General features: G+C 49.9%; 1 protein-coding gene across 12 annotated transcripts in view; it reads right to left on the reverse strand.

Annotated features, from left to right (window-relative positions):
* Positions 1 to 4713: 4713 nt before the first annotated feature.
* Positions 4714 to 23312, reverse strand: part of AMOTL1 (angiomotin like 1) — a 159022-nt gene continuing 140423 nt past the window's right edge. For all 12 annotated transcript variants that reach the window (XM_057747804.1, XM_057747802.1, XM_057747801.1 and 9 more), the window contains 5 exons: positions 20700 to 20890; positions 15623 to 15748; positions 14295 to 14521; positions 11028 to 11303; positions 4714 to 9896 (listed from right to left, as the gene is read on the reverse strand). In XM_057747804.1, the coding sequence (XP_057603787.1) occupies positions 9790 to 9896; positions 11028 to 11303; positions 14295 to 14521; positions 15623 to 15748; positions 20700 to 20890 (927 nt within the window). In that variant the 3' untranslated portion in view covers positions 4714 to 9789. The remainder of the gene's footprint in view (positions 9897 to 11027; positions 11304 to 14294; positions 14522 to 15622; positions 15749 to 20699; positions 20891 to 23312) is intronic.

Genomic DNA, 23312 nt, shown 5'->3' on the forward strand with positions numbered 1-23312 from the left:
CTCTTCCGTACAAGAGGAACACTATGCAGCCACCAAAGATAAGAAGATAGACCGATATATGCTGGTAGAGAAATCTGCCTGCGATACTATTATTGAGTGAAAAAACCACGTTGTGTGAAATAGCATGGTCTCATTTTTAAAATTAATATTCATTCACACATATCTGTATACCTACCTGTTTGGTTGCATACAACTGTTCGCAGTGGTGACTTACAGGGATTTAGAGGGGGGAGTGGCTTCTATTTTGTACACTTTCATCTCATGGGATCGTTTTTATAACAAACATGCATTACTTGCATCGTTTTTAAATTTGATTTTACTCTAGTTTCTTCTGCCGGTTTCCCTGAAAACAGTTGCTAAACACATGCAAGCGGCAGCTTTGGGGGACTTCACATTCAGCTCAAATTTTAATGAACATCTACTCTGGGTACAGGACAGGGTTCCTACCCCAGATAGAAGAGCTGATGACAGACACTCTGGTACAAGGCTCACTGTAATAGGAGACAGCCTGAGGCTGGGAGAGATGCCATGATGCTCAGAGCTGTCCTGTGGGGAGGGACTTCTGTGTGCAAGCACATTCCAACCCTTCTCCCATGAAATCCTCAGGGTTGACTCATTCCATCAATATGTGCTCAAGCCTCGATGGAGTGTCATGAAATACACTAGCGCCCGATTCACATTAGTGGAGAAACAGTCACAGTACAACCCCCATGTCATCTTACAGGTGAGACGTTCCGAGAAGTTCAGCAACTTTCTCGAGGTGGCTCAGCTAATAACGGAAGAGTGCTGATGTATTTTGACCCTTGTGGTCTGGAGCTCCTCCCTGAGGGAAGAGACATTGGAGCTCTACTTTAAAGTTCGAATAGGACTTGGACAGACACAGAGAGTGACTCCGAGCCAAAGGCTGGGATGGAAGTGCACAGGGCAGATTTCAGGCACAAGAGGGGGTTGCAGGGTGACTTGAGGGCAGGGGTGGGAGGGAAGTGGCGGGAAACCAGCCTAGGGCCTGGGCCGAGGTGGGGTTATGGAGCATAAATGCTTTATCAGCAATTTGAACATTATTCTGAAGGCTACTGGGAACTAATAATTTTGTGGTTGTTCCCCTAGAAGGGGTGATGTGATCAAACTTTAGACAGCTTGAAGGGAACAGTGTAGACTTCAGACTCCAGGCCTGGAGTCTCTAGAGCCAGTCTGCCAGGGTTTGGATCCCAGCCCTGCCACTCACAAGCTCTAGGATTTTGGGCAAGAGACAAGTTCTCTGACTCTTAGTTTCTCCTCCAGTAAAATGGGGATCTAATAACAGTGCCAGCCTCAGAGTGACCATAAGAATTCAATGTCCTAAGGTAGGAGTGGTTCACAGGAGCGTGGGTTACATCGTGATAATAAATAAATGTCAGTTACTACCCATTTCTCTGGTGTCCGTGTCAAGGATGGAGTAGGATGAAGTGGGATGCGGGAGGCTCCTGAAATTGTCCAAGTGAGAGATGAGGTCTTGAGCTTAGGCTGTGAGGATGGAGAGGATGAAAGGAGAGAAACAACATGGGAAGGTGGAGTGAGTAGCCAGGAACAGCAGGAGGGAGGAGCCCAGATGACTTGGGTTCCCAGCAGAGGTGATGGAGAGGATGGGACAGCCAGCAGAGCAAGGAAGGTGGAAGGGAAGGCACCAGGTCTGGACCAGGTCTGGGGACACCCACACAGAGATGTCCATCAGGGACAACCCAGGACTGCACTTGACCGAAAAACAAAGGCACTTCTGTTTTACACTCAGCATCTCTGGACCACAAATTCTGGGGGCACAGGATGTGCCTGAGGGAAAACAAGAATAGGACCCCAGCCCGAGAGCAGGCCCTGCGACCACGTCTACCTTGGGGCCCTTCTCCCTCGTGCTGCCCCCCAAGGTATATCTGCATCAATACACAGTCCAGCTGCTCTACATTAAGTCCTTATCTTACAAAGAGACCAGAGTCTTGGATTCAGCCTGTCTGTCCACACAGGCTTTCTGCTGGAAATACATTCCCGAAAAGAGCCTCAGAAATGGTTTTTTCAACTAGCCAGCTGCCTATCAATTGTCTCTAGAACTATCAAAAACACGCCAACAAATCATTAAAAATGAAATCCACTACAGTCAAAGGCCATGATGCAGTGCAGGAGAGAAGGACGGGCAGTTAAATGAGCAGCCTGGGCTGAACACGCAACCCGGCACGCAGTGCACTTCTCGTGAGCCTGTTTCCTCATCTGAAACTCAGGGGTGAAGATGCACTCGCCTACCTCGGAGACTGTTAGGGAGAAGCAATGTTCCAAAGCCAACTCAGTGAATGTCAGGTCCCCCCTCTCTCAAAGAGTCAGAGGGCTGAAACCAATCAGGATGTAAAGTTCTGCAGTATGTTTCCAAGACTAGCACTAAGATTCACATTATTTTACTCCAAATTACCCAGTTACAGAGTCTGGGAGCCTTGTACTCTGCTTTCACATCAGGAACTTGGTAGAAATCCACACCACACGGAAAGGATCTCCTTCTGGGCTCCATAAGGGGAGAGTTTTGAGGGAGACAGACTGACTAAGAGAAGATGTCTGCCTGCCAGGAACAGGGCAGGTAAAGGAAGCACATGGGCGACACGGCCGTGCCTGATAAAAGGGCGACAGAAACAAGAAAACGGCAACATTCTTTAAAGACAGAAAGCTCCTTTTATTTCATCACCGAACTTTGTATATTTTAAGAAAGTAATTTCAGAGCTCTTGATTTATGTCTCATTTGGGACCTGATTCCTGATTACGTTGAGTCCAAGCAATCTAAAAGGCATCGCTACTATTCCCTGCAGTGCAGAGGCCCCAGCCTGGGATCCAGGCCAGAGGCCAGAGCTCGGGGGCACCTCACACGAGCAGCAAGCACCGGGTCAGGGCAGGGAGATGGCAGAGGTAGATGCCAGCTCGGAAGGGTCCTCATCTGAGCCCTAAGGCATGCGGGTCCTCCAGCTGTCTTCCCGTAGTCCCGGGACCTGGAGGCTGGGGAGCTGCCGAGTGTGCCCTCACAAGTCACACCTGCACGCGTGCAGGGATCTGGGGGCCCTGCAGAGAAGAATTCCTTTGGGTAGAAGGCAGTACAGGTCAGAATTCAAGCTCCCAGCCCCTACCCACCTTTCACTGCAAGTGCACGGGCTCCTGGTCAGGTAGATCTGGGTTCAAATCCTGCCATCTTTTGCAAGTTATTCGCCCAAGGTTGTTCGAGCCTCAGTTTCCTTGTCTTTAAATTGGGGATGAGCAGGTTGCTATGAGGACTGAAGGTGGTGATGCACGCAGACCACACCGGCCATCACTGGGGGACGAGAGGGACATCCCGCACTCTTCCCATGCTCACCTTTGGGAAACTCTTCCCATGCTTGGGCCAGGGGTGGGCAAGAGAGGCTTCTGCTCAGAGGCACAACTAGAGAACAAACAGAGAGCACCTTGTCCTCCCCAGCGGTCTTCCCAGCTCACCATTCCCTTGGGAGGGCCCTTTACTCAAGGACTCTCATGGAATGTATCCCGTTGTCCTGCTTCAGCCACTGAGGCTCCCACCTGAATTTCACCACTTTACCGTGTGACTTCTTTCTACCGAAGCCCCCCATTTCCTGTGACCCCAAGACACTAACAAGGCAGTGACATCTGCCACGTCCACCATGGGGCGCAGAGACACGTCTGACTCCAGCCCAAACTCAGGGCCCAGGCTACTTGGGTTATTTCCTGAGTGACAGTGGTCACTGGCAGGCCCCGAACCCAGGAATGCCCAAAGAGGACACTCAGATGTGATCAAAGTGGCCACTCTTTCCCAGCCGCACGTCCCTGCGTTTCCTCTTTCCATATTTGTCTGGAGGGGCGGGTTGTGAGTGGCTGGCAAGCTCCAGTGGTCTGGATGACTCATTTCCTCCTCGGCACCAAAAGCAGGAGGCCCACAAGGGCCGGGGGCGGGGCGGGGGGGGGGGCGGGGAGAGACAGGATGGATGCCTCTGGAAGCAAAACAGCAAGTCAGGCTGCCTCCAGCAGTAAAATGAAATGAAATTCAATCAACTTTTATTGAGCACCTGGGTATATAAGTTCCTTGGGAAAGAAAAGAGCAAGCGTGAGGGAAAGAGCTGTTTTATCCATTTATTATATACAATATTAAGGCACAAGTTTAAGCAGCGAAGAATAGGAAAATCTTTGGCTCACCAACAGTATCAATATCTGCTGTGGGCGACACGCTGTCTTCTTGGATTTCCCCACTCTATACAGATCCCTTCGGCCGTGCAGCTCTGTACCCCTCACCCCCCCTTCAATACAGACCAGCAATACGAAGATGCCAGAATGTTACATCAGAGTCTGCTGGAGAGAACACAGCACACGCCGCCAGGCAGGGCGACGGCACACACAGCAGGCGGGGGGGTGTGGTGGCACCCGGGCCGTCGGAGCTTTGGCTAAGGTGGGTGCACGGCCTGCCCTGCCGCACAGAATGTCCCAGATTCCGCACGCGCCTCGAGGAGGAGGCTCCCCTCCCCCTCCACAAAAGGGGAAAACACCTTAATTCAAAGAAAACCACTGTGGATCAATTTGCTTACACTCCGTTTTGTAATAAATACTTACAAGTGTCTCTATGTGAACAGAATTCTAGGCAAACCACATGTAAACACACCACTGGGCACCAAAATGTCGGGAGCTGATACAAGAAAATGCTGTATATGTACTTCATTATATTGAAAACAATATTTTAATTCTGTGAAGAAGCAAAGTTTCATGACAAAGAGACACCTCAGTTTTGGCCTAACATGACAATAACATGCACTTAAGTCTAACAAGGTTTTACAGAATTCCTACTGGAGGTTGATACCAATGAGGGTGAGCTCCCACCCGTGTACGCAGAGACGTGAACACACACACGGCACAGCAAGAGTGCAGGTTTTTAAAAATGAACCCACTGGAAGTTACACGTACTACGATTACAGTCCTCCTTTGAAGTGGTTGCTCTGAAAGGATCTGAGGGTCCAAAGACTCATCCCCAGGAACATCTTAGGGATTTAAAAAAAAAAAAAAAGAAACTAAAAGGATGTGACTTACCTTAATCACCCATCTTTATTTATCCAACTGAGTAAATGACTTGGGATTATTTCCAACTTAAACCCGTCCTCAAAGGATGATGATTTTGCATCTCTCAGGATCACCAGAGGAACGTGCCAGGCCCCCAAATCCATTCTAACAGAAGCGTTTACACAATGTTTCTACTTGGACAGCATGGCACCAATCTGCACAGAGTCTCGCAAAGGGTCACCTTTCCAGCATCGTGGGGTGAGACGAAACACTTGGATCTTCTGGATGTTAAGAAAAGAAACTCGACACACAACCTTCCAGTCACACCTCATACGTATGCACTGACATACACACGTCTTTATACAGCATTAAATGACCAACGAGAGAAGGGGACACTACTTAAATGGGAGAGAAAAACATTGATTATTATTGATAGTTCAGGAAGAAATCCATGTACGGGAATGCTGACCTTTCCATGCTCCCAGCTGATCAGCTGCTGGTAAGTTCTTAGTTACCCTGCCCGTCTCCCACGGAGCCACACATCAGCGGCAAACCCATTAAATAATCCTCATGCTGAATGAAGACACTGTAAACCCACTGATTAATTAGCAAGAAAAAAGAAGAGAAAACCAACATAAAGCGTACGCCGTGGCTGTCAGGCTTGGGGATGAGAAGTAGGCAACTGTGGGCTGGACATGCTCTGTCCAGCTGCCTCATACGACAGCCAAGGTCCTCCCGGGCTTAGGAGGAGTGTGAGGTTACTGGGGGCACAGAGGCGCATGCCCTACTGCAACCAGTGCACACACGCAGTGGGACTTTGTTCTGGAAAAGACACCTCTTTTTGCTCAGCAGCCAGCAGCCTAAGCGTAAGCTCCCTGCCTCAAAACCTTGCAACCCCCCATGTATTCTCCACTACCTCCTGGAACCCTGCCTCACCTGACATCTGTGTTTACATCACTCTCTGGGACTCAGGCTGCTAGAGGGAGGATTTCTCTTGCCATTAGCTAAGGACAAGGAAGCAGGAGCCACCTGTAATGGTAAGCACTCAGCATCACGAGGACACAGGTGGCTGAGGACAAACCTGGGAGAGAGGAGCAGCGATGGCTGGCTTCTCCGCAAGGGGCATCCCAACGGCTCCCCTCCGAGCAACAGAACCAATGAACTCTCTCTTCCAAGTTCACAACCCACTGGGAGCAACAGTCTCGATATTCAACCCAAGTCCTATGTAGTCAAATGCACATGTAGGTTCCAAAGAGCAAGGTCTGCAAAATGAAGACGAGAGAAGTGCCCCCATTCTCTGCCCTCCAACCCAAGCCGGGAGGGATGCAGCAGCCCTGTCCTGCACGCCTGCTCCAGTGGACTGAGTGCGACACTGTGGCTGGCTTCCAACCTCTGGGAAGCAGAAGAAAAGCTAAGAAGAAAATGCGAAGGAAAGGTTCTGCACACACTCTGAAATTAGTGCCAGAAGGCAGCAACACCTCTTGCTCCATACAATACCCCGGACAGCACGCAGAAACTGCCAGATGACACACCAAAGCAGAGTCACACAAGGCCAAGGCCTTCTCCCTTCCCCCTGAGACAGGGCCTGTGAGTTCAGAGTCAGACAGCACTGGGAAGCTCCGGAGAAGGCCCAGCCTCTGGACCAGACGTCGTGGCCCTGCTTATAACAGAACACACAGCCTCCCCCATACCTGTGTTTATGGGCACTTGCAGCAGTTCTGGTCTTTACTCCAATTTCTTAGCTCCTGGGGCAGTGGGGAGCTCTCTCACTCTGTGTGTGTGTGCACGCGTGTGCCTACGAGTGCACACATCACCTGCAGGGGACAGGGAGGGTCAAGATGTGGCACTGAAAGATGCTTATTATCATCCCCAAGTTAGAGGCAGTCCAGCCTGTCGAAGGCACGGCTCCTCAGAGCCTCGGTTCAGACCCCAGCCTCTCCTGGGAAGGGACTTGACCTCCCTGAGCCCCAGTTTCCTCCTCTGTGAAATAAGGATGATAAACTCACCCTTGCTCCCACTGGGTCTGAGGACTCATTAAAAGGGACTTACCCCAGTGCCTGCATACAGTTCTCACTAAAAAAATGGAGCTGGGATTATTTTCTGAAAATCCAATGAGATCACATATTGTCAACTGCCAGAACTCACAATGGGAGGTCAGTATCTGCATTTCTCCTAAATGCAAGCAAGGGTTTGAGAAAGCTATGAAGATGAAGAGTGTCGGGGCCCATAAAAGAAGGTATTTCAAGACTGTAGGTCTCTTTTCTTATGGAGGAGCCTTAGCAGGTTAGAAGAAAAAAAAGATTCAGAGACTACAGCACAACTGAAAAATGGTGACGTCTGTGCTTGCATTCTCACAATTAACACGCCTGGCAACTCGGGGGACCAAGGAAAGCGAATGAGCCTCGTGCCTGAGCTGCCAACAAGATGTGTCGGGGCACAGAGATGAAACTTTGCAGGCAACTGGGCTGTGGCTGTCACTCTCACCCATTTCTCGGGGACACAGCCCACATTTGGGGTAGCCCAGACACGGATGGTGGGGGCTGGCAGAGGTAATGGGCCCTCTTATTTCTAGATGTTTTCTTTCCATCCCCCACATTAATCAGGGGTCAAAAGGTCCTTACGAGAGTCAGCTGCCATCAACTGAGCCTCATCACCTGTAAAAAGTGATGGGGAATTGAGATGGGGATTCCTCTGCCCCATCCCCGCCCCATGTCCTACTCGCCCTGCCCCCACACCAGCCACGAGGCCTCGCTGCTCCCTCCTCACACCCAGGGCTGCTCGGCCCCTCAGAGCTGCTCTGGTTTCCCAGGCTGCACCGTCCTCACTGATGCTTAATGTGGACTGCAGGAGGCAACAGGCGTGCCGCACAGTGCCCCCCACAGAGCAGGGCTTGAGTAGCATCGGTTCTGCTTACTCTGACCACTAGGTAGCTCCGAAGCCCCCCTCCTTCCCCACCTCTTCCTCTCCAGCCCACACCTCTGTCATCCTTCCACACCTCGATCTGGGGAGGCTTCCCCCAGATTACAGTCCAAAGACCAACCCTAAAATGAGCTACCTAAGCAAAATTTCCTAAGTGATGCTGTCTTCAGGGCTTCATTTGGGTGGGACGTGAAAAAGCCTCAGAGTTTGGGCTTTTTTCTTTTCTTCCCTTAAGTAAAGGGAAGAAAAGAGGAAAGGGACCTGGGAGAACACAGTTCCAGCTGCCCTGGAGGGAGAAAACTATCAACACCCTGCAAGAGCATCTGATGGCCTGACTACCTTCTCTCTTCTGATTCAGCACTTTCTAGATTTGTAAAGAAAGCCGACATCTGAGGAGTCAGGTGGGAAAACTTAAGGCACAGGGATGAGGCCCATGACTTCATTCACTCCTGGCTCTTTGACCTGGTGTTTCCATCTTACTTCGGACGAGTTGCTCCCAGCTGAAACCTTGAAAAACCTGGCTACACTGTATTGATACTGGCCTGTTAGGTTACAAAGCAAATTCCCTGTGGGGCAGAACGGACATGCTGACACACACACGCTGACAGTCACGGAGTCGGCTTGCTCACCAACAACGCCCAGAGGGATGCGAGGGGAGGGCAGAGCAGTGGCCACAGACAGTAGAGAGCGGAACAAGGTGCCTGGGGAGATTCTGGATGCCACCAAGTCAAGTGTCACTCGTTTCCTGGAGTGCTGTCCTGAAAGTCCTACCTCAACAGAGCAATGAGGTGGAGATATGAAACTCCACGCAAGAGCTGACATGAGAGAGAGAAAAACCGGGGCTGTGAGCTTACTGCAGGACGTCACAGTGCTCATGGATCTTCCACCTCGTCACAGCTTACCTAGTTCACGGTCAGAATGAGGTCAACCGCTGCAGCCCAACTCCTCAAAGGTGGAGGAAACAGCCAAGAAGCCACCATACGGCTTTGTCCCACTGGTCACTATGAATGATGACCGCTCCGTTACTGCTCTGATAAACCCCAGACCGAAGGCGTTCTGCCATGGCTTGTTACAAAAGGAAAAAAATGAAGGAAAAAAGGGCAAAATGAAAGAGTATGAAGCAGACATAAAGATGAACTCAGAGAATTGAGGGAGGGTGAGCACCAGGACCAGAAATCTCCCATCCTATTTAGAAAATACTGCTCAATCCAGGGAAGCTAAGAAGTCCTGCAACCTCCTGAAAATACAAACTCAGCAGATAATGTGGTGAAGATGGCCTTTTAAATTCCCCATCACCCTGGACATTTCTGCTCCCTGCCACACCCACATGCATTCACAGGACACCCCACGGAGGGCACAGGTGATGTCACATTCTGTCAAGACAAAACTCTCCGAGGTTTCTAGGAGGTTCTTCTTAAACAAAACAAGCTAAGAGGCAAGGAGAATGGGCATATTCCAAGGAAGATCCATGCTCAGGTTTATCTGTTTATAACCAGAGAATAGGTGTACACAGACTCCCCAAGAGATACATTTTCTGTACAATGAAAAAATTCCATCTCCTATTTCTTCTTTGTTTCCAAACCTACATGCATCTTCTCTTTCCCACCATATGCAGTAAAAATCCACGGCATCCTCTTCCTCTTCAGTCATGTAGGTCTCCCGTTTTTTGTTTTCTGTTTTTGTTTTTTTAACATTTACAAAAAGCATTCTCATTAGTCTGAAATCTTTGTCAGCTCAAATCATTCCTGATTTCCCATCCACAACCTTTCTTTCTCTTTGCCACGTTCCTTGTTTGTCAGTGTTCTGTTGTGAAATTCAACAGGGATGCCGGTGTTAGATGAGAACTTCCATCATCTCCCCGTCAGGGAACTCGGGCTTGTGGAGCAAGCCGCTGACGCGACCTTTGTGGTCAGGTGACTTCCCGTGGCCAGGAGAATTCTCTGCCAAACAGAAGGGACACATCAGCAGCCCGTTCCACAGGAGGAGCATGGGCCTTCCCAGCTCTCTCTAAAATGGGACCATCTCAAGTACCACCCCTCACCACTGGTGCATGCAGGTAAGGCCACAGAGCCCAGGCCACGGTGGACCAAAGCTAAATGACTGGCCCTGGGACACAAAGAACAGAACCAGGACGTGACAGGAGAGGTCTGAGTGGATGCAGGGGGCATCAGGACTTTCTGCGGAGCCCTCACCCCCACTCTCCTCCTCTCCTCTAAACTATCAAGTGCACACCACGAGCCAGTTCCTTCTCACATGTTCCCTGCCCTCCCTGCAAAAGGGCATCCCAAGAATTAAATCTCCAAAAATTGATAACATTGTGTTTACTAGTCTATTCTGGAGGATGAACACGGGGAACCCCCTTGGAGGAGACAATTCATTTATGCTGCAGTAGCCCCCACCTCCTCCAACGAATTCCTGAGAGAGACCCTCACCCCACAACTATCAACAGTCCAAAGCCAAGTCTATTCTTTCCGTGGACACTTCTGGACTCATCGCAAAACTCCTCCCAAGTTGTCTTCTCTTAAATATTTGAAAGCAACGCCTTAGAACTGGCCTGAGTACTGGGCCAGTTCACTTCCTTTCAATCTACCTTCTGCTTCAATCAGGACATGCTTCTGACCCCGAATCCTTGACGAGTAAACACCGTGAAGGCAAAGTCTTTGTACCTGATGCTCTTGATGGACCTGGTGCCTGGAACCAGCTCCCAAACGTACGGGGGGGGGGGGCGGGGGGAACTAATTCCCTAACACCCCCTGGAGGGTCTGTTTTGCACACCTTCTGGGGAAGGGCTGGGTACAAAGCATACACCAAAAGGACAACCGATGCAAGTTGCGGACTCCTTTAAATGGTAGTACGTCAGGAGTCTCTACACACATTTTAATTCCAGAATAATAAAGGGCATGCAGAGCCTCAGTGCATTCGTGTAACCGTAACCATAAAGTATGAATATAACCTATAAAGTGAGAGCTGACTGGCAGCCCTGCTCCCTCCCCAGCTCAACGAAAGCCTTCCCCGCTCAGGCCAGGGAGCCCTGAGGATCCCCAGCGTCAGAGGAGGAGGGACCCTCGTACCCAGTTTCTCTGCCGTCCCCTTGGCCGCTGGGTGCTTCAGGACGGGGCTGTTGGACGGGGTCCCGCTCAGCCGGCCGCGCGTGGGCAGGGAGGCCACGCTGGGCCAGAAGAGCTCGGCGCTCTTGTCCGTCTGCGTGCTGCTGTCCTTGCTGCCCGTCTTCGCGTGGGCGCTGCTGGCCGGGGTGGCAGGGCCCGCGGGGGACAGCGCCGCGGCAAGGGGCGTAGGCAGCACGGGGGTGGACGCGTGCTCGTGATGCTCCTTCCCCAGGAGCAACCCTGAGGGCAGAAGAACAGCTTTCCTCAAGGCCATTCTTTAAGAACAAAACCAAAAAACCAAGTCTGGGGTCGGGGAGGCGTTGTCAAGTCAACTGGTTATATCGATAATATAACATGACAGATGACAGGATACTATTATTCTCAGGGTGCCATGGAAGAATGGAGAAGAGGTACCTTCCGTGCAGAGTGTCGAGGGGTGGGGGCATTCCTGCAAGGTCTTCCAGAGATGATGCTTGCTTTACCTAATTCAGCCCAGGAGGGCTAGTCCTGAGCAGTGGCTGTGCGCTTAAGAAAACCTGAAGGCTTCCCTGCTCCTAGACACAGTCCCATCGGCTGCTGCTCTGTCTAACAGCCCCCAGCTCCATCCCAATCTTGGTAACAGATGGTCTCCCACAGGCCTCAGGTCAAAACAAACATGCTTCCTGGTCTGGGCAACACGGAGTTGTGTTCAATATTCCCCAAAGAGATCCTTGCAGTGGAGAGCCATGCCCTCCAAGAAGCAGGAAGCCAGCTGGGCTCCTGGGGAGGACCACTCAGCCCTCTTCTCCCTCCCCGCCTGCCCCAAGAGCAGAGAGGCTGGGGCAGGAAGAGGGCGGGCTGGCTGGGGAAAAGGAAGGCATGATGTGCTGTGGTGTCCCTTTTCCTCAGTGTCTTCCTGCAAAGCTGGACAGGATAACCACTGTTCTAATAGTGAAATACGGCCCACGTTCAGAAAAGTGCCAGGACTGCAGAACACTAGCCTGTAGAAAATGCAGTAAGCACACTCAAGTGTCTGTTCACTTATTTAATGAGCCAACAATTCATAAAGTCTCCTTGCCAAGGCTGTTCAAGGTGCCCATTCATAACAGAATGCAACTCAATCCAGTTTGTCTACAGCAATGCTTCTCAAAATGTAATGTGCATATCAATTACTTGGATACATTGCTAAAATGAAGATTCAAGTTAGTGGGTGTGGCCTGAGAGTCTGCTTCTCTAACAAGCTCCCAGGTGATGCTGCTGGTCCACGGACCACACCTTGAGTAGCAAGGGGCTCTGGCCAGGTGCTTCACACACATCATCTCACTTCATATGAGGCAGGGCCTGTTGTTATCCTTTGTCTTACAGAAAAGGACCTGGAAGCTTTGAGAAATTAGTATCTCACAGCTAAGAAGTATCAATGGCAGAAATGGGATTCAAACCCAGCTGTGCCCGCCTTTAAGTCCACCCTGTGTCCTTCCCACCTCATCGCCCTGCTGAAAAGCCACCGTCTGGCAAGGATGTTCTGTGGAACTAAGTCACCGGCCCGTCATCTCACCTGGGAGCCCCGAGCCATCAGAAAGGTGTATGTCGTCACCTCTACCTCCTTCCAGAGCCCCACAGGTGAAAGACTGTGGAAACACTTCAGGGACTGTGTGGTGTACCTTTGGGAATTGACTGTGTGCCTCTGCCTGGAACCTCAGAGGGCCCCGTTCTGTTTATGTGATGCGTGGACACCAACCACAAATAACGAGGAGGAACTCCAGTGCAGAGACCGTAGCAACTCTTCCTGCAGCCGGGGCCTCTGGCCCCCAAGCCTGGCTGAGGCACATCAAATGCTAGGGGTACAGGCACAGACCCCAGGGAAATGCCTGCCTGGCCGGATGTCACAGACTGGCCTCTGTCAGGGAGGTTTCTAGGGAGCTGAGCACACTCAGACCTCCCCACCAGGCCCATCAGAGCACCACTTCTGAGGCTCTCTAACTGGGGTGGGGAGCTAAGGGTCCTTGGGAGAGTCTTTGAAGATCCCAGCTGCTATCCACACACAGCCTCTCTGAAGTGCATTTCCTTGGAGGGCAGGGGCTGCAGAAGTAACCCGCGGGGGTACTTCAAACAGAGATTCTGGCTGGGCGCCTTTGATCCCCCCAGGTCTGCCAGGTTCATACTGGAACGAAGCAGCCAGGCTCCTCTGGGGTTCTGTGCGGAGGAAAACAGGCTCTCTGCTCCTCAGATAAACAAAACACACTCTGACCCAGGGAAATGCATCAAAGGAGGGCCAGGCCCCTGGGGGGGCAGAGTGCTGGGGACAAGAGCGGAGGACGTGTGTCTGGGAGCACTGCCTGCATGCTGGGCGGCCCTGCCTCTTCCTCTGCAGACTCAGCCAGCCCCACCCACCAGTCCCTCACCCCAGGAAACCCACTGGTGGCTAAGACCATGTTCGCAGAACTCTCCTCAACATTCTGCTCGTGCAACAACAATCCAACAAAACCACCACCAGCAGCCCCTTGCGCTCGAGAGCACTGCTTCCAAAGTGCTCTCTCTCCATTATCTCATTTTGCCCTTGCCACGACCCTGTGGGTCACAGCAGGGCAGACACCTCTGGATACCACCCTGCTTTTCTAGACACAGAAGCAGAGGTGGAGCAGTCGTACCACTGGTCTGGGGCAAAGCCAAATTCAGAGGCCTGAGGTCTCTGGGTTTTCCCATTAGAACATTTTATATTAAGGGTCACCACCACTTTCAACAATAATAATTTTGATGTGAATCAACAGGGACTCTGGTGGGGTGGCCTCTGCTTCCACCACCAAAGTGTGGTTGATCATCCTTCCCCCCGTCACATAAAATGAGACTTGGAAATCCTCAATATTTCTACTTCCACAAGGGTGTCTGAACTCCTTTGGCCAGATGAGGTGCCTCTCAATGTCTGTATGGCTCCTGCTCTTCAGAACCTCACCTGAGGAAGGTGGGGGGGAACTCCTGGGGAGGAAAGAGGCTCACCTGAGGGGGTGTGGCTTGCCTGGGGAGGGGAGAGACTTGCCTGAGGGGGCAGGGCTCTCCTGAGGAGGGGAGGGGCTCACCTGTGGGGGCAGGGCTTGCCTGGGGAGGGGAGGGACTTGCCTGAGGGGGCAGGGCTCTCCTGAGGAGGGCAGGGGCTCACCTGAGGGGCGGGGCTTGTCTGGGGAGGGGAGGGACTTGCCTGAGGGGGCGGGGCTTGCCTGGGGAGGGCTGGGGCTTGTCTGAGGGGATGGGGCTCACCTATGCTCCCCTTCCAGGTCTTCTCCTCCTTCCTCTCCTCCGCCAACTGGCTGCTGGTGAGCGAGGTCTGGCGGGAGTGCGTCCCCGTGGCTGCGGCAATGGACGGCACGGAGCGGGCAGGCCGCAGGCTGGAGGAGTCCGTCTTCCCGGCGTCTTTACGGGATCGCTGCTGGAGGACCTTGATCATGGCATCCTTCTCTATGATTTTGGCATGGAGATTTTTAATACTGTGTAAGAAAACAAAACAGTCATGATCAAAAGCCATTTGGCTAGAATAACAGACACATTTCTCTCAGGATGCCCAGGGACTTTAATTATGATAAAAGGTCAGACAGTTAAGTGCAATTTAAGTCTTCAGTTACAATCTCCAAATTGTAGAAGATGGATCTTTTGAGGTAGCTGAAAAGGGTGCACCTTCTCTGGCCCTCAGGAGACTCTGGGATGTCCTGGGACCCGGAGGACACACAGTGTGAGTGACCGTGGCCACCCAGCGGGGACCTCCTGGACCGAAGTGTGTCTAGGCCCTGGCAGTGGGCTGGGGTGGGGAGGAGGAGTAGGGAAGCCCACACACTCAAGCCTCACACAGGGAGGGCTGCTGACAAGTGTCAATTTCCCTATTTTCTGAGGAAAAAAAAAAATAGATGGACAGGTTTTCTGTGAGAAGATGATGTTTTCCTCCCTGAAGGTCAAAGATGAGAATGAGAAAACACGTGTGTTCTTTTCACAACCCAAATAGTGACTTGCTGAGCTTACCAACGACTGAGCCACTCAGTCCTATCTTCACACCTGCAGAATGAGAAGCTCAGCTTCCCAGGGCTCCGCGGGGAGGGCAGGGGGTGGCTGGCAGGCTAGCTCTATTATGTCTCAGAGCCTGCTGGACGTCTTGTTTAGTCCATGAGAAGAATGCATTAGCTACATAAGTTCTTTATGTCTGGCTGGAATATAAAAATCCTAGCTCAAAAACTCTGAGACTCTGTACTATGACGTTTCCCTGTCCAGCTGGTAAAGTCTAAAATGTTGTAGAAACAGACACCCAGAAAACACGGGGGCACCTAAATTCTTGTTATCAGCCCCCACCTTAAAACCTGCATCTCACATGAAATGAGCCCCTAGAGACCGCAGGCTCCAGGCCCGCTGTTGCGTGGACTCTTTCCCTTCTCTCTGGGGCAGGGAGTGGGGCTGCGGAGCTGCTGGAGAACTCAAGCTTGAAGGGGTTTAGAGCAGGAAAGGGCTGGCGTGTGAGCACAAACATCAGGCTGGCGGCCCCACCGGGATCTTGAGGTGAGCGGCCGGAGGGGAGCCTATGGCCGCGCACAGCGGTCCCTTACGTGTACTCCATGTCCTGACATCTCCTGGTGGCCTGCACCACCTCCTCCTCCTCCTGCCAGATGTGGGCCTCCAGCGAGCTCTCGCCGTAGCTGCCGTTCCTTGAGTGGTTGACGATCGTGGTGTCCCTGGCAACACAGGACGCGCACAGAAAATGATGCCCGTCCTCACGGGGAGGGGTCCGAGGGTGCCACGCTGAAAACATCTCTCCACAAACCCCTTCACCCCTTTCCCGCTCCTACATTCTGGCCAATCCTCTCCCTACATTGACAGAACTAAGACAATATCTAAGGAAAACAAAATAAAACCCCCCAATCCAAATTCCCTGTCGCTTCTACTAATGACATTGAATTCTAAGCTACGTGGTGTGCTCTGAATATGGACACTGCACATCTACAGGTTTAATCTACTGACTTGTGGATACTGATATTATCATATTGGTCAGTATTTCTATGCTTGTACTCTTTCATACTCACTTCTTTCTCATTTTCTCAATCAGAGTTAAAGTTTTATTTCTTTTTTTTTTAAAGCTCTTTATTGGAATATAATTGCTTTACAGTGTTGTGCCAGTTTTTGTGGCACAACAAAGTGAATCAGCTGTAGTTATACATATATCCCCATATCCCCTCCCTCCCGTGACTCCTTCCCACACTCCCTATCCCAGCCCTCTAAGTCATCACCCATCATCGAGTTGATCTCCCTGTGTTATGCGGCAGCTTCCCACTAGCTATCTATTTTACATTTGGTAGTGTATATATGTCAATGCTACTCTCACTTCGTCCCAGCTTCCCCTTCACCACCCCCCACCCTGTGTCCTCAAGTGCATTCTCTACATCTGCATCTTTATTCTTGCCCTGTCACTGGGTTCACCAGTACCATTTTTTTAGATTCCATATATAGCAGTTAGCTTACGGTATTTGTTTTCCTCTTTCTGGCTTACTTCGCTCTGCATGACAGTCTCCAGGTCCACCCACCTCACTACAAATATAAAGTTTTATTTCTATTTTTCACCCATATAGCAGCTATCTCAGTATTTTACAGTAAATGGGGACTCAGTAAATCCTTGAAATGGAGACTGGCCCTCCTGGGCAGCGAGGCTCAGGCTGAAGTCCCCTTGGTGTCTGCGTTCAAGCTCACCTCTTTTATGAGCGCCTGCCTAGGATTCAGGTCCCTTCAGTGTGACAGCCATGCTGGGCAGCAGGGCAGACGGTGAAGACACACACCCTGTCCTTGGCAAGTCCAGCCGAGGGGGTGGAGTGAGGGGAGGGACAGACAGAGGGAGGCTGCCAAGCAGTGTAGCCGGCAGCAGATGCCTGACTGAAAACCACTGCTCACAGGTACCTGGTCCTCCTGCCACTGGTTCTGTCAATTTAATTTCTTCTAATTAATGACGGCTGGTAACAATAAGACACTTGTGCCATCTAAGTGATCTAAGTATGTCTTAGGCTGAAAGGCCCACTAACATCTCTGATCAGTGAATCTTAAACGAGTAAGAAATGATTCAGCCAAATGTTTCACATCCCTTTAACTTCATGTTCCAATGTTACAATCATATTTAAAATCTTACAGCTCTTTTCTAGAACATCCAAAAACAGCAAGAAAAAAAAAAAAAGGGAGGGGTGACCCTTCTTTTATGTCTTTTAACGACAGCTGTCCATGAAGAAGTGTTTCCTTCACGCCTGGGCCTGGGTGAAGCACGTTACCTGTGATATCTCATTTAGTTCTCTCAGGAGCTTGTGCAGTAGACGTCACTATCCTCATCTTACAGGTGAACAAATGGGTGACTTTGCAAGAACACCCAGTCAGTGAAGGTGCAAAGGGATTCAAATCCAGATATCTCTGACTCCAAAGTCCAGGCCCTTAACCATCACTAAGTTCCTGAAGTTTCCTGTGTCCTCATGGAGAAGGCCTCAGCAAAGGCACATGAATGATAAAAGAAACCAGTGAGGAGGGCACGTGTGAGAATGCGGCTAAGTGCAAACTGACCGGCAACAGATCAGAAAGCCCCATAACGCAGAAAACCAGCAGAGTGTTTTAAATATACTGACAAAATTATAAATTCACTGCATGGTGCACAGAAATCATCAGTATAGGAATTTGTGGCCAGAAACATTTTCAACTGATTTACTTTTGGAGAATTTATGTAGAAATTCATGTTTATACTGCCAAGGACAGCAGGTACAATTAGATGAAAACAACTTCGCAGGTAAATACACGCCAACTTTCGACAAAATATTACATTGCTTGGAAGTGTTTAAAAAGTTTCTAAAGCTTCCCAACCCACCCAAAATAGGCCCAGCCGCTCAAACTTCTGATCAGTGGTGCCAAAATGCACCAAGATGGCAAAATCAGTTGGTATGCAAATATCACACTGCCTGTAAACATGAAGCATGTAGCAGTGGCTGAAAAGTCACAAAACTAATGGCTGGAAATAGTTATTGTTACCAATTCTTATGTAGCCATTTAGCATCTAAGCAATAAGAGCTCAGAATTTTGACTTTTCTCAAAAATTGTTTAATTTTCTTTTCTCCCTTTTTGTCAACAGAAGAGCACTGCTAAATTACACAGGTTTTCTTTGACAAGAACATTAAGACTGGCGCTGAAAACATGATCTCCTCTGAACTGATTTTTCCTGAGTCTGTGGGAAGCAGTGGTCAGCACAGGGGAGGGTAGTGTCCCATGGAATTGTTAGATGCTCAGTAAATACATGTGGAAGCAAAGAAGGGGGGAAGGGAGGGATGGTGGAAAGGGTCCCCGCCCATCCGTCCGTCTGTCCGTCCATCCATCCATCCATCCGTCCATCAAACAGGGCAGAGGAAGAGAGCAACAGGGCTGGGTAAATCCCACAGGATTATTCTCTGAGGGCAAGAGGTGTTTCCCCTGCCCTCAGGATGACGGCCAAGGCTGGGCCTAGCCTACCATGAGTGGGGCTGACTGTGTGTAGGCTCTGGCTGGTTCTACTCACAACATCCCCCCGCCCCCATCCTGTGCCCACCCAGGGGTCTTATGCCTCAGACCTGTTCGTTCCCCCACTTCTGATCTTACATTCCAGTCCCATTCATCCTCCTCGGGACCCCAAACATGCATCTAATCCGATAAATCAATGAGCTGAGACCATGATGACCCATAAGGCCCTGGGCCATGCGTCCAAGGTAACGCATTTACACGGCTACTGGGGCTTCAGTGTCCTCAGCCAGGGGAATTCGGTCTGCTTCCCTGTATAACCAGTCAACAATTACAATTTCCGTTTCAGAAATTAGGTAATTTCTGAATAAAGTAAGTGCCACTCAGAAAAGCTTGTGCAGAGTCACACACCTACAGTCTGAGACAGACTGAGAAGCCCTGAATGTGGACGTCCCGCCTCCCTATGTTCTTTCCATCAAAAATCACACATAAAGACAATTTCCAGGGCAACCACTGACAACCAGGCATTAGACTAAGCTGGCAAGCAAGGCCACATCCCTCCATGTAACTTTCTGATGCCTCAGGGTAGAGAAGTGATTTAGTTATCACCTTAGAAAACAAGAAGCTGAAGAAAAAACATTTCAATTATGTAAAAATCAAGAAATGTTTCCAAGGGCTTCGGCACTCTCATCCACACATTTCAAGGACTGACCTGGAGGCTGCAACTTCCTCCCCCATTGGAGCCACGACGCCCCAGGTGATACGTAGGCATCCCAAATGCCTATTTCCATGCCCGAAGGCTCACTCAGAGGGGACGCTGTGGGTCATTTTCCCTCACAGCACAGATAAACATAAACAACACGTGAGCACTAGAAAAGGATCCCCAGACGGTCACTTTCCACTTGGGTCTGCAGGTCAGCGGAGGCATCCGTGTCCACAGGGGTCGTGCTGGTCTCTCTCTGAGCTCCTGGAAAGGACATCTGGGCATTTGGCTAACGATTCTTCTCTACTTGGGTAACGAACGTGAGAGCCCACGCACCGTATCTCCCCTGCACCCCATCAGGCCTTCCCTTCGTCATGAAAGAATAAATCACGCAGCCCGAGCAAGTGGGGGGCTGACTAAAGGACAAGGCTGTGTCCACAGTGTTCTCTCCTCCTGCCTGGTTCATCCCCAAAACAGTACAACAGCCCTTATTACGTCCAGTTTTATGGGTGCTCCTTTGAAATGTGACAATCTCCTCCAAATATACTGACTTGAAATTTTGGTAAATTCCAAACAACTTTGAATTCAATGCTCAATATAGTGAATAACTTATGGGTGAAAAGCAGGGCGGTGAGAGCCCTGACGGGTAGAACGCAGAGCCACGCAAGTCAGGCGAGGTCCAGCAGTCAAGGAAAACTACCTGCTCATTCACACCGGGTAGAGCTTAACAGAATTATTCTGTGAATTATTGAGCATTTCGAGCTAACTTTGAAAGAAAGAATAAGGCTGTGCACTGGCAACAAAGGAAATAAAGCAACAAAGGCAATAACTGACAGCAGCAGAAAACCATTTCAAACCAAGCGAAATCAGGCTCTGAGTCAGACAAATTTCAATTTGACGGGTGGCCCCACACCTTACTACCAGTGTGATCTGGAATAAACTGCTGCATCTTTCTAAGCCTCATTTCTCCATCTGCAAAATGAGGATAATAATAGTTTGCACTCTCGGGGCTGTTATGAGCACTGCATATTCTTGTCTGGTCCATGAAACATACCCACTGTTTAAAAGAGCATAAAGTACACTTTCCCAGCATCATTCGTAAAGACCACACAGTACTCTGCTGTGTGGATGGACTTTAAATTATTAAATGAATCCCTCTTATTGGGCTCTAGGCTACTTTAAATGTATCGATGTTTTCAACCACACCGGAATGAATGTCCTTGGACATAAGTGTCCAGGCACTTATATAATGATTTCCTTGAGATAAGTGTCAAGAACCAGAATTCTGGAATCAAAGGAGAGGTACATCCTGCCAAAATCATGCTCAGAAATGTTACACCACTTTGCTCTCCAACTAGCACCACAGCCACTGGAAAGTTATTTTTGACGGCACTCACTCCCTGGGATGCATCCCTGAACCCCTCTGGACACTCTCTGTTTTTTTCCGAGCAGCACAGCTCGGCGGGCCTCACCTCTCGGCTGCGGCCGTGGCTGCGGCGTTCATGGCAAAGTGCCGGATGGCGCTCTCCTCCACGTACTTCTGCTCCCACTTGGTCATGTCGGCCTCCAGAGCCAGGATCCGCTCCTCCTTCTCCCTCACGAGCTCCATGAGGGCTGGGGCATTGTATTCCGGCAGGCTGGCTGGCGGGCCGTTTCCATGTTTCTGGAGAAGAGAAAGAAAGAACATCTTAACGCTGAATCAGGGCTACAAAGTAGACCCTGGGTTGGCAGAGTTACCCACGTGGAGCACGCACGGTTCACCCAGACCCTCAGCACATTCATACCCTTGCTTCCTTCTCCAGCGCTGATGACCGGAACAGGGAGAATCCCCACACCATCAACCTCTACCCCCAGTTCCTCTATCTCAGTTAATTCTCCTGTAACTCTACAATAAACAGAGAGTATTATCCTAATTTTACAGATGGGCAAACTAGGCTGCTGAGAGACTGAATGAACTATTCCAGGTCTCTAAGCCGATGAGCAGCAGGGTCAGGATTCAAACCCATGTCTGTCTGACTCTACCCAGCTCTGCGTGACAGGAAGTGGCCTGTCCAATGTCTTGCAGTGAATTTATACCCAGCACCAGCAGTAGAACGAAGTTTGGCCTCCTGGTCTAGGGCACTTTCTCCAGAGTTCAAGGATGGGATTCAGCTGCTTGCTTTCCCTGAGGCTGGGAGACAGACTGTGAAGGCACAGGAAGTGGGGGTGCGATGCCTTAAGGGCATGCTTGCCCAGCCTCTCTCATCTGGGAAACAGAACTTAACAACTGCCCCACATGGAAGCCCAGCAATCATATAGGATGACAAATATGAAAGCACGTGATACACTTTAAAGGGCTAACCAAAGTACAGCGCTACCAGAAAAACCTCTGATGCAAATCAAGCTCATTTTCCAGCCCTTTCTCTCCATCTATGTCCGTAAAAGAGGAAGTAAAGCAGTTGTGTTACCTGAATAGCTCATGAGCTGAGGATATTCACTTTTCAGATTTTCTCCCTTCTAACTCAGGGATACTATTTCCTCTAAACAGATGAATTAGAGGATGAGTGGGTTTTGAGGAGGTTTAACTTCCAGCCAGTGGTGGAGATGGGTCACCTTGGGGACTCAGGGTTCAGAGACCAGTTGGGCCTGAGCTACTCAAAGGGAGCAGGATTTCATCCCAGCTCTTCTATATCCTGGGACACACAATGCCCTCCTGTTTCCCAGTGATCACAAACTTCAAATGCAGAGTTGTTTGCAAGGTGAGAGGTAGCTTTCACCCTGAAGCACATAAATTACCCAGAGCAACAGCTAGGCACTTGAGCTGCACTGCTGGAACCTAATCCCACCAGACAGAAGAGAACGAACAGGCCTACGGGCTTTTTGTAAGCCATATGCTTCTATTTGATTCTAGAAAGCTACAAATACAAATTATTCTAGGATCCAGTGGTAGCTTGCCAACGGCTGGCACTTAAGTCAGAATGGAGTGGAAGGCACCTACCTGTCCTCACCAGCCTGCACAGGAAGTCACTGACCCCATCAAGCCAGGCACCTGGCCTCAGGGCAAGAGGACAAACAAACCAGTCTATCGAGATGAGAAACTACCCTGTTTTTAGAAACTTTCCAAGAAAAAAATCCCACAGCCTCACTTAGTTGCCATCTATGTCAGTTTCTATCCAAATCCTTTGTGTTGCCATCTCAGCTGGTGACCTGCTTAGGTCCTTAAGGGCTATTTAAATAAAAGCAAGAATTTCAGCACTCAAGTGTTCAAAGATAGCACAGTTTAATGGGTGTACGTACACTGGCTAGAAAAACAGATTAAGGGTCAGGCAGGGCAGCTTCTGCTGCCTGTTCAGCTAGTCACCAAATATTTACTAAGCCTGCACCCTGTGCAGAGGATACTGTAGTGAACAGTACAGATGAAATCTTTGCCCTCAATGCCCTAATTTGCTATATGACCTTGGGCTGGTCTTTTAGCTGCCCTGGGCCTCATTTTGCTCTTCAAGAACATCCCCTGCTTCTTTCTTCTACCTCCTAAGACCACTGTGGGAGTAAGATGCGAAAATTACTTTCAGCTCTTTTCAAGAAAAGATTGTGAGTTCTTAAAACTGTTCATTTCCTTCTTCCTCTTTTACCATTATTTCTATTTCACTTCCCCCCCAACTTCTAATGATGCTGAAGCACTCCACTTTGCCTCCCAAAGTAGAGGGAGATTACTTCTAACAACAGAACCTGCATGCTGAGAGCTGCTCTTTCCTGCTGGTCCTGTTGTCCTGACCTATTTTCCCTCTCCCCGCTTCTCAGTCCAGCCACACGTGTCACTTTTGTTTTCAGTGGGATTGGTAAAGTTGGAGTAATCTGGGCACCAAAGATGACCTAAGCCATCAAGTGACTCTGAAGGTAACGATGAGAAGAACAGCGATGACAGTTATTCTTCCTTCATCAATCGCTAAGTGTCAGGCACTGTGGTAAGGACTTTGCGTGGATTTTCTTATTTGTAGTTACAAGCATATGGTAAGTATAATTTACGTGCTCCATTTTAGAAACAAGGAAGTGAAGGCTCAGAAAGATCTCTTTTTTAGTAGGAAGAGAAGGCAGGATTCAACCCT

This window comes from Hippopotamus amphibius, chromosome 9 (genome assembly GCF_030028045.1).
Source record: "Hippopotamus amphibius kiboko isolate mHipAmp2 chromosome 9, mHipAmp2.hap2, whole genome shotgun sequence".
Lineage (NCBI taxonomy): Eukaryota > Metazoa > Chordata > Mammalia > Artiodactyla > Hippopotamidae > Hippopotamus > Hippopotamus amphibius.